We start from the raw sequence: 12,252 nt of genomic DNA, 5'->3' as shown, positions 1-12,252 counted from the left end.
CTGAAATTATGAAGGGATAGTAGAAACTTGGAGCAGCTTGTGGAATAAATTACATAGGACTATTCATGTAAATACATTGACTTCTGTAATCAATTTCATTTTAATCAGGAAAAAAAATACTGTTTCTGCAAACATGTTCTAGAACATAACTGAATGTTACCTATTACACATTTTAAATATGATCATGTCTATACATATGTCAGTTCCTGAGTGCTTTCTATGCACATAAACCCTGATTCTGCAAATTCATCCAAGTGGATTGACTAAATCATTGATTTGAGTGGGGCTCTCTATGCACAGAGGTGGATCTAATTGTGGGAGTGGGGTCTTAAAAGGGACATAATCAACTTTAACATAGAATTTTTGCCAGAAAATACTGGACCTGCTGTTGCACAACCAAGACTTAAGATAACTGTAGGCAATTATGGTTGCAAAATGACAAAATATCTAATGGTGCCATCGGAAATGGATAGAAGTTGGTCCAATAAAACGTATTACCCACCTTTCCTCTCTAATGTTCTGGGACAAACACAGCTACAACACTGCATACAAGAATGGTCAGTCAAGAGGACTCCCTGAACCCAGATTTTTAAACTTAGTTTCTTTAAGGGTGGCATAGAAATTGTTCACAAAAAAATTATTTTTGTCCATTAACTGTTTCAGTCAGTGTTAACAATAACTTTCTTTTTCTCTCCCTGCTTCTTCTTTCCTTTAACTTTATTCCTCACAGTTATCTGCGCGTGAAAATGATGTTGGTCCTTTTGGTTCTAAATATATTTCTAGTACTCCCTAATTTTATTTTGAATGCCAGCTTGAAAGGACAGGCCACTGTTAGAGATGATGTACATTGGGCATTTGTAAACTCTTGAGCTTTCCATTAGCTCATCGAATTTGTGTGTTTAAAAAAAACTTCCATGAAATAATGCAATAGCAATTTCAAGCTAAAACTTATTTTTACGTATTTTTTTCAGGTGTTATGTCAAAAAGGCTAACTTGTAAAGAACTTTGAAATAAATTCATAATCTGAATGAGCTGATGTTACTCTGTCTCTTCAATGGTGTTCTGGAATATTGCTTTATTTCAGGGTCTACATTAACTTTTAAACAATGTTTACATATAACTTGTGATGTGGGATAGAATCAGCCTGGTGGCAGCAGGAGCTCAAGCAACTCTTAAAGAGGGTGTTAGCGACCAATTTAAGGCCTTTTATTTACAAGTTGTCTGACACTGTTAAAAATCTGAGCTGCTAGTAGTTATCTGGTCTTGACTCTCCCAAAAATCCTCCCCTCCCCCAGCAGGAATACAAAAGTGCACAAAAAGCTTCAATAAAATTTTGTTTTAATATCTAAATTACTTCTTGATTTTAAATAAAGTAGGCAAAATGAATTGTGTATAAATAACGAACAGCAAATATAAATGCTGCTGGACAGAAAAATATGAAACATTTTAGCAAGCACAAAAGGAGCTGCCATTGAAACTTCTAGCCACCTAGGAGCAGAAAAGGGGACACTAGTGAAAGGAACCCACCATTCTAGATGCAAGACTAATAATCTCCCCCAAGTAATTCTCTGCTTAACTTCGATTGGTGAAGCTGCACTAGTGCTAAACCACTGGTGGGATTTGCTGAAATATCTGAGTAGATGCAGCCTTTGTTTAAATGGACCTTGAAGTAGGAAGGAGGAACTACTCTGGGTAGTGCAGGCAGGGAGTGTTGGTCAGTCTGTGGGTGATTTGTCAGCTAGCGAGCTGATTTTGTGGAAACTCGGACATAACTTGCATTTCATATAATTAGTTTGGGCACCATGGTAAATGTTTTTGTCACCCTGCATTTTGGGGTAGCTTCAGGTGAAGTTCTATGCTGAAAGCAAATTTAATTTTTAAAACCTAATTTGTGTGGGATATCTGTTTAAAAGAATAGGGTATTTGACCACACCAAGTAAGCACATTAGCTTGATGTTTCTAAAATTGAAATTGACATTGCAGCAAGCTACAAAATGGGGGAAGCTACAGCAATTGTTTGTCTCTCTGCAGACTTTTCACTGCATCTCTCCACACTTGGAAGATTATTTAGGTGTCCAAAGGATTAGACATTTCTTAAAAAGTACATTTGTTTTATAGAAAGCATTGTGGACATAGGAAAAAAATATCTGAGGGAGGCTGCAAATGCATGTATACCCATACTGATTAACAGTGCCTATATAGCACAACAAAACCATCAACTCACTTCTGTTTGCTGAATCTTTACTTATTATAATGGATGCGAGAACGTAGATCACAGAAGCTTTTGGTGGTAGCAAGAACCAATTTTGATTTGCAAACAAAATGTGATATAGGGATCACAGTAACAATCAACATAGAATCTTTGTCACTTAAAACATTACTCTTATGTCAACTGAGGTTCTTAGTCCTAGAGCTGGGTAAATTTGTGGTCCACAGGGTTAACATCTTTTGATTTTGTAAAATGCTTCCCTTTGAAAAATTCTAAGTGGAGGATAGACCAACCTTTATTGTGGTGTTATTGCCATATTGCTGGGATTTTCCACAGCCAATAATGATTCCATCTTACCCAGAGTGAACCTAGTCTTGTTGACTGTCATCCAAGCACTAGTCTTGGCAGGCTGTAAGCAAGCAAGGACACTACACAGTACAGTTGTGATCAAAAAGATGCAGAGCTGCATGTCATCTTCATGTTCTACAAAACCTACTATGGATATCATGATGCAGATCTAATTTACCTGGTCAGGAAAAGAAAAAAGAACTTCTACCAAATGTCTTTTTTCCTGTTCTTTTAAGAAATGGACCGTGACTATGGACATGGAGCTTATGGTGGCCCAAGATCCATGGATTCTTATCTAAACCAATCTTACGGGATGGAGAGTCATGGAGGAGGAGGCGGAGGAGGAGGTGGTGGTGGTAACAGGTAAAATAATCATTCAGTTGTCTCAAGAATTTAACAAATCCAGTTAAAGTTTTAAAGTATGTCTTTTTCCGACTTAAGTGTTCCTTAGGCATGTTGTGTGATATATATGTGTGTGTGTATATATATATATATATATATATATATATGGAGTTCCATTCTCTATAAGTCTTCATGTTCAATAAAAACTGGAAAAGTTATGCTATGACAGCTTGATAATCCAAATCAATAACTTTGTGGATAATTCTTGCAGTCATAATATGATATAATTTTTTTAAACTAAAACTTACAATGCTGTTTTTGTATTTAGTGACTTTGAGCAGTTTGTAGCTGATCAGTAAATTTAGACTGTTACAATTTAATGTCTCTTAATTTAGCAATCTGTAGCTAAAATGTTTTAATTATTCAATGCCATAGACTGAATCTAAGAATGGAATCAACATTCCATTTCCAAGGAACATTTAGGATCTGGGTTTACCGCTAATGTAAACTGAGAGAATGTTCACTGGTATTATGACTTAAAGTCATGTCCAGATTATTTTATTGGCAGGTACTAATTACATCAAAATTATTTGTGTGTTCTGGGTTGTAAAATGGATTGGTCTAAAAGTAAAATTTCTGATGCAGTGCGCTCACAAAATAAGGTTCATATTATATACTCTAGTATTCCTAATACTCTTTCAGGGTAAATTTACAGATACAGTACATACCAACTGGTTTATTTCAGATTTTAAAATCCTGTGCAAATTAGCTTGCTTCTATGAGCAGTGTTTCAAGTAGGAGGAAATAAAACTAGAAGAAAATGTAAATACTTTGTTGGTGTCCTTATTTGCCCAGTTGAATCCTCATCTGGAATTAGGAGGACTATTGTATGGTAACTGTATGTAGTCATTGCAGTGCCATTGGGCAAGATCAGGAGGGAGGATAAAGAAAATGCCATTGGGCAAGTAGGAAGAATAGAGAAAATGTACTTTACACAGTTTTGTTAGATTTACTAGTTGATAAACATTAGACTCTACAAGTGGTAAATATTATGATCAATTAAAATCTGCGCACAAATCTAGGCATAAGATGTACCTACCATTTAGTAATCTGTATATGATTGAGGTTGACTGGAGACTTGGACACACTAAAATGTCTGTTGCCATACAACCTTGCTATTGTGCATGGACTGTTCTGTAGATAGTCTCAGAAGACCCAAAACGACACATAAAATGACACTAACATCTTTAAAATGAAGGCATTCATGTTACCATAGACATGAGAAGCAATTGAGTCTGTTTTATCACTTCGTATTTCTGTTAGTAAAGGGCTTGCCTTTCCCAATTTCTGTGGAATTGCCTTATTTTAATTCTGTAGGAAGACTAATGAGCTCCCTTTCCCAGTATCGATAGAGATGATAATGATTGTTTGCCCCTGCATCCTCCCTACTCCAACCACCCCTCAAAAAAAAAAAAAAAACTTCAAAGCAAAATAAATCCCAGTGAATAACTAAAGCGTTCTGCTACTTGTCAGTCTGCCCTGAGATTCCCATGGACTATCTCCATGTCCAATGTGTTCGTATTTGTACAGATTTTCCAAATGCTGGAGTTGCTAGACTTAATGGTCTACAATTAAAAGATGGAGGGGTGTTGGTGATCATGATCTCTGTGACTGGAAGATTTTAAATTTATAAAAAGAATGGCCAAAAATACATATGAGGACTATAGATCACTAATTTTCTGGTTTTAAAAGTAAAACTATGGGGGTGTAAGAATCACCTCTGTTGTATTATAAATACTAAATATATTTTGGCCTATTTTCCCAGTTGAAAATTAAGCTATTTTAAAAGCTGTTTAACTGTTAAAATGTTAGGCATGACTTTGAAAAAGGAACAGTTTGACTACCCTGTGAGCTTTTGCAGGTAATGATTTTCCTGAGACTAGGGCTGGGCTAAAAATAATGTTTAGTAAATACTGCTGAGAAATTAAATTTAACAAAGTTCAGGCATACTGAACTTTAGAATTGTTTGTACAGAAAATGGCTCAGATAGCATTCTATCTGGTCACAGTTTGAATTGCCCAGCCCTAATCAAGATAAACAATAACACAACTGTACAAACCAGTATAGTATAAATTGATTTTAGTTGATAAATGTCAACTGATAACTTGTCTTTTGAAATGTATAACACTAGTAAGCTTACTTTTTTTTTTTTCCCTCACTGTGCAACTTTTCCAGGTTTGGACCTTATGAGTCTTATGACTCCGGGTCTTCTCTGGGTGGGCGAGATCTATACAGATCTGGCTATGGTTATAATGAACCCGAACAAAGCCGCTTCGGAGGTAGTTATGGTGGTCGATTTGACAGCTCCTACCGGAATAGCCTTGACTCTTTCGGAGGTAGAAACCAGGGCGGGTCTAGCTGGGAAGCACCTTACTCACGTTCAAAATTGAGGCCTGGGTTTATGGAGGACAGAGGAAGAGAGAGTTACTCTTCCTACAGCAGTTTTTCTTCACCCCATATGAAGCCTGCACCTGTAGGCTCTCGGGGGAGAGGAACGCCTGCTTATCCTGAAAGTGGATTTGGAAGCAGAAGCTATGATGCTTTTGGAGGACCATCAACAGGCAGAGGCCGAGGCCGAGGAGTAAGTACAGAATCTTTTCAGATTCTTTTCACTAGTCACTCTTTTAAACCCTTTAAAGACCACAGCTTTAAAACTAATATACTGTTCATCACGGTGTACTTTTGACCAAGCAAACTGTCATGGTTGACCAGCCTGCTAATCCCTTTGAAGTTGACTTATGAAGTACCACCGAGATCCTCTGTTTTGGAAATAAGGAGCAATATAAGATTAGTTGATAAGGTTTTGTTAAATCTCTCCTTTTGTTTGAAAGGTGAAGATAAAAGTACTAGATTTGGTCTAAAAGGGGTTAAAAGGAGTTGCCTTTTTCCTTGTAAACACTAGCATCTTTGCTGGTGGGAAAATTCTTGGATAATTATGAAAGGTTATCTTGAACCTTTTTGAAGTTTTGAGTAGGTTAAAGGTGCAATGTATGTGTAAAACTAAAACTTAGGCTGTGTATGCCATAAAACAGTTATTTCTTCTTCATATGGGCAGGTTAAATTGTAGCTAATTTTTTATTAAACACATGCTTGACCAAACAGGAGATCTCATTTTTAATTTAATTCTTACTCTAACTTGTATCTGGGGAAAGGGACGGAAATGTCAAAGGTAGGTGGCAAGCAGTTATAGTGGTTTTCCTTAAATTTAAAGTCTTCTTTAAAGGGATGTCATCAACTTGAAATCTGATCAGTTTAAAAAGAGTTAAAATGAGTTTCAGATGGTACATCTAATTTTCCCACTACTTCTGCCAATTTTGTTTTACTTGCACATTTGTCGTGTTGCTATGCAAAAGAGCCAGGCAAATAGGAAACAGAGAAACCGATAATGCACGAAGTGTGAAAGCTGAAAGATTGGAGAAACATCTCTGCATTTTTCAGTTTGGTTAATCTTAGATATTGTAACAGTAGGGAAATATATCCAGACAGAGTTGATATTTAAGTTGATGGTGTCCCTTTAACTTAATTTTATAATTCCATCTTTGATTTTTTTTCCATACAAATAGTTCAGCTGTTGAACACTTTTTTTGCCTATATCTTAGAGATAACTTACTATCTTTTAAAATTTATAAACATACCATGTTTCTTTATGAAGCAGTTTTGTAATAGTAAACTATGTAGCTTGTTTGTAGCTTAAAATGTAGATGAGAATAATTTGTATTGGGTCTTCTAAATGCCTGTGTATTTTGTTTTTTTGTTAAAAAGGTTTACTTACCCAACATTCTTAAGTAATATAGCTGCCATAATCAAGTTTAGTGCAGAAAACCTACACATAGCTTCTAGCTAACATGAACCTTAGTAATCGAAAGAGATTCTAATCTTTATATCACTCTGTCAAAATGAAAGTGGTGGGTTTTTAAAATTCAGATGCCCTCTTTTTAGAATTGTTTCAGTGCTAAAAGTTCTGTCTAAAAATATAGTATAGTACTTTTATCTGAATTTTTTTCCTTTAAAAATTAATGTGATCAATTTTACCCTTCATAAAGAAATACTTTGAGGACAATATAAAAAGCTAAACAGCTTACTGTATTTAAAATGCATTGCACCTTTAATAGATGATGGAAATATTTGCTTGTAAAAATGTAGATCACCTGGAAAGACTGTTTATTCAAGTGTATACTTCACATTAAATTTAAATACAAGCAGTGTGAACACGTGTTAGATACCTCTAACTAGATAAACTAGAATTAATTGAGAATTTGTGCATGGACTTTTAATTTTTTTAAATTGTAAATATACCTATTTTATAGACTTACTATATTCCAGCCTTTTGTGATTAAAATGTATTCACCGTTTATGAATATATATATTTTTCATATAGTACATTACACTAAATGATTGTAAGGTACCTTAATTTAAGTAATAAAACATTAGTTTTGTTTTTGTAGCAGTACAAGTATTTCTGCTTATCTGATTCACCCTTCCAGTCAAGTGGGCTTTCCTGTCTACCCTCTGTTAATCAAGTAAATGAGCCAGTAGCAAATTAGTTCTGTGCTGTTACAGCTCCCTTGGTTCCTCCTCTTCAGATTATTCCATTGCCTCCAAAAAGTTGACTGTCATAGATACATGTCTCCAAACATCTGCACCATTATATGGTCTGTTTCAGAGACAAGAAGACAGAAGAGAATTAAGGGATTTGTCACCTAGCCCAATTCTTTGTCCCTGTTAGTGACCTGTTCTGCTCCTTTTTGCATGGATGTTTTTGCCTCAAAAAGCAAATTTTAAAAAAAGTTCTAAATTCACTGGGTTCCTTGTCACAAATCCTCCTGACAGAATAAAGTTAATAGAGGAGGTTGGGTGTTCTCCAGTAGTCAGTGGTCCACACTAGACAACTTCTGTGCTTTAAAGCACAGAGTTAGTTAGCACCCACCCCGATTTTCAGGTTATCATCAAAAGAGAAAAATCTTCAAGGTCATTTTCCTCGTCCCAAACCCACAAAGTAAAGCTGCTTTTCTGGCTGTCAGCTGAGTTCTAAGGAACTTGGATGGCTTTTTCTCCAGAAAAGAGAACAGAAGTATCAACTAGAGAATCTAAAGAGAAGGAGCTGAGGTGTACTGAGATATGAATTCTGATAGGCATACTCATAGTCTGGACTAATGGTTCTGAATAAGCAGAAACCCAGTTCATAGGTACACATTTAATCTATTGGCCACGCATCAACAGAGCCATTAAGCTCCCAATTTTGATGTGTTTTAATTTAGCAGTGTTTTGTCCCAGAGTGCAGATTTTAATCTAAGTGTTTGTTTTAAAATGTTTTTACAAATACTTACATGTAGCAATTGTGTTGTTTCTGTTGATTTAATATACTAATACTTTTTCTTGATTTCACAAATTTCCAGCATATGGGAGACTTTGGAGGCATGCATAGACCTGGAATTGTTGTTGACTATCATAACAAACCCAGTTCTGCAGCAGTTGCTGCAAGAGGAATAAAGAGAAAAATGATACAGCAGCCATATAACAAACCTGGTGGGACATTTATCAAGAAACCCAAACTGACAAAGCCTATTATGATGAACCAGAATAAACTGGCTAGTAAGTAATTAAATGAAAAAATAATAATAATGACGTTTAACTTCCTTTTTTAGGCAGGCAGGCAGGCATTTGTGATGTTTTGCAGTTCTTCATTCTTCAGCACTCAAGTACTCTACTGCTGTATACATGTTTTATAGAGCTCGGTGTTGGCACAAGTCAAAGTTTTATTACCTGAGGCTTGAAAAACTTTAGATCATATAGTCACCAGGGTGTGTAGATATTACAGTCATGGGCATGTTAGAAATGAAGATAGGTAGAAAGTAAATCTCTTCAGGTATATCTTTTTTCCAACAAATTGTTTATTTAAATAAACTTTCTTGCTCTTTTATTGTGAAGATAGTTTACCAAATGAGAACAAGTGTCTTGTTGCTGTGTTAAATAAATATTGCAGAAGACTGTCTCTAAGCAAATAGTATCATGGCAAATTTGTGATTAACTAATCCCCCTTTATAACTGAAAGTAATTTCGGGGTCTTATTTAGGATCACTAAATGTAAATATTGAACTTGGAATCTGACATTCAGCTGCAATTTAGGCACTTTTTTTAGCATTGGACCTTTCTTTAGGTTACTTTTTCATGCTGAGCTCTGAAGCTAGAAGAATGGGATTTCATGTACCTTCATCTTGGGTTTAAAACTTATTCCCAGTATACCTCCTCTGTGGAAAAACTGCAGTGTGATGCATCTGTGCCTGCTCAGATGCTGAGAGTTTATTAAAGATACATGATACAAAATGCTATGGAATAGCAAGTATTTATTGTAAATGTTGAGACTTGCCAAGTCTTAAAATTTCCATTGTTGTACATGCCAGAGGAATGGAAACTTGACTCCAGTTATGAATTTTTCTACTGTGCTTTAGTTCTTGTCAGTTGCCATAACTAATTCTTGTTAATTTTCAGGTGTCTTTTTTCTTTTAAAACGTACTTGACAAAGATGAAAGCAGTTTGTTGCACTTCCCTGCGAACCAGTTCCCCCTAGTTCTTTACTACAATGCTGTACCCCTACCTCTGTATGCAACTCTTGAGCATCCCTTTTGCTCACACCCCAAAAAGACTTATCTATAGTGCATCTGAAAGAGTGGCAGAGGAGATAGGTGTGGAGGAAGAGGGAAGGGGGAACCAAGGGAGTGAGGAAGCAATAAAAGTAATTAAAAGGTAAATGGGAAGGGAAGATAGTTGTGGCTGGTAAGAGAAAAAAAATTCCTTAATGAAGAAAAAGATGACAGGTGAAGAAAAAAGAGTGGAGAAAAACAGAAATTGAAAAGGAGAGACAAAAGCAAGAAAGGACAACATGCTAGCATCTAGGTTAATGAAATTTATTTTTATACTTGTTCATTTTTAATAGTTCATAGCTCCAGTAATTCTGAAGTTACTGGAAGGGAAGTAATGACAGAAAGTTGTTAATGGTACTTCAAAGAATTGTTTGCTTTTGGGGTACATGAATTTAAGGACCAAAAATCTTAAGTTGTGTGTCCAGCAGTCAGTTTTCTTGCACCAGAACTTTAAGTCCTAATTGCATACATGTTAGTATATCCCTTCTAATTTAGTATTGTTGATGGATCTGCAATGTTTTATGTAAATCCTGATTTCAAACTACAACTGCAAAATAAACTTAAAAATCTCCCTTTAAATTTGCGAGGTAAAGCTAATACGCAGATTTTGGAGAAACTTCCACATGCAAACCATTGTCTAATATATTGACCTTGTAATAATATTGAAATTACAAAGCTCTAGCTGGACAACTGGGTATTACAGATATTTGTTCCCTTGCCTTTCACTTCAGGATACTGTAAAACTTTTCAGGGTCTAAGTGGATTGGGTGCAGAGGAGACATTCCTATATATGTTACGTAGGAAACAGCATTGCTTGACTGGTCCAAAGTTGGTGTGATGGAACGGGTCTGTAAAATGCACATCCAGGTACTTCAAAGCTGTGCATCTCAAAGATCTCCTAATTTGCCTTTGGAGCTGCTTAGCCCTGTTGTGCTGAACCCTGGCTTCTAGAAATGTGTGTTCAGTGCATTCCTGGGTAAGTAGCACTGCAAGAATGACAGAGCATTCTTTTTTTTTAAACTTACAAAAATAAGTAAATCAAGTATTTTGGGAGATACTAGATTTACGGCAGTAGAAAAATGAAGTACACTATTTAAAGAACAGATACATGAGCAACATTAAAAGCTTACAGGCACCCACGTGCACACACACTGGCCTACTATACTTTGAAATTGAAGGACTTTATTTATAGGTTGGATAGTCATTCATTCTTTCTGATCATTCATTTTGTGGTCTCCTTTTGGGATCACTAAAAAGTAACAATTGTGATGATAGATGTGATGTGAAGACTTACACACCTGGAACTAGAGATCCTCAAAATTACTTTACATAGGCCACAAAACATCCATCATGTAACTGGCGGGGTTAGTAGTGACAGTCAAGCCAATTTTCTAAGACATCCATTTCCCTTAATTATTATTCTTTCAGTGCAGACAAGTATATATGCCATGTTCAAAATGTTGCTATTCCTTTTGTAGGGAAAAGTGTTTTGTTGCAAAGTCTTTACACTGTTGAACTGTTTCCAGGGGCACATTTTAAGAGAGATCTTTACTTTCCCTATATTAGACACATCCTCAAACTTCAACTTCTCATATTTAGTTTAAGTAAATGATGATTAATAGTGTCTTTGGTGTAATTTATCCAGTTGGGGGTGTGGGAAGGGGAACCTTCCCTGATGACTACAGTGGAAAAGTCTTAGTTGCTGCAAATTGAAACTTAGAATCTATTATTGCATCAAGCATCAGATACTGTATTTGGTTAATCTCATTTATAAATGTCACAGTATATTTTAAATTTTTTAAATAATTTTCCCTCTTGGTCTTGCTACCTCTTTCCTTTTAGGTGTTCAGTTAAGGTACTGATCCCACATTTCATTGTGGTTGCCTATATTTTTTTCCCCCATTCAAATTAAAAGTTTGATCATGGAGATCATGCTGGCAACAGGATTGCGAAGATAAAGTTGAGCAGCTCTAAGGATTTTCACTCTGGTGCTGGCATCATTAAAGAAGTTCAAGAGAGCAGAGATTCTATTAATTTGAAAGAGATTGAAATGAGAGGCAATCAGGAGGTGGACTGAGGAAAAAAAACACTTGTATACAAAAATAGATCTGGAGTTTATCTGCCTTGATCTTTTCCGCCACAACCCTGTATAGTTACTCTTCCTCCTGTCCCCGTTGTGAAGAGGCATACTAAACTAAAGCTTTGTTCAGAGCACCTCTTTACTTTCCCCCTGATGATCTTCACACCAGTAGCATATTGAAATGGCTTAATGTACTTCTAAAGGACTGGAGGATGGTGTTTCTCAGAATGTAGTTTTTGGGCTTGTTTACATGGTGTGGCAATGGGCATTATGGGGTTCTAAATTCTAAAGTGCACCAATGTGATGCACATTAATTGGCCCATGTAGAGCCTATTGGTGCTTATTAAAAACTCCTTTTTGCGTAGACTTTTAATGTGCACCATCAGGATCTACATGGGCCAGTTAGGGCACAACACGTTGGTGTGCTTTAGAATTCACATTTGCTTAGAGCACATTGCTGGACCATGTAGACAAGCCCTTAGTCTGCCTGCCTGCCTTAAGGTTATGGGGAGGGTGGGAAATATCACTTAATTTTCTGTGTGGCAAAATACAGCTAATTGGGACATAATATA

At 36.0% G+C, this 12,252-nt stretch overlaps 1 protein-coding gene across 1 annotated transcript in view; it reads left to right on the top strand.

Moving 5' to 3' along the window:
• ZNF326 (zinc finger protein 326) overlaps positions 1–12,252 on the top strand; it is a 30,613-nt gene that overhangs the window by 2,729 nt on the left and 15,632 nt on the right. Inside the window, exons 2-4 of the mRNA XM_067538501.1 lie at positions 2,794–2,920; positions 5,135–5,540; positions 8,356–8,551. Coding sequence (XP_067394602.1) covers positions 2,794–2,920; positions 5,135–5,540; positions 8,356–8,551 — 729 coding nt within the window. The remainder of the gene's footprint in view (positions 1–2,793; positions 2,921–5,134; positions 5,541–8,355; positions 8,552–12,252) is intronic.

The sequence above is a fragment of the Emydura macquarii genome, unplaced genomic scaffold (assembly GCF_026122565.2).
Source record: "Emydura macquarii macquarii isolate MOO-44397 ecotype Brisbane River unplaced genomic scaffold, CSIRO-AGI_Emac_v2 contig_480, whole genome shotgun sequence".
NCBI lineage: Eukaryota > Metazoa > Chordata > Testudines > Chelidae > Emydura > Emydura macquarii.
Note: the sequence above shows the minus strand (reverse complement) of the source record. Positions and strands in the feature narration are given on the sequence as shown.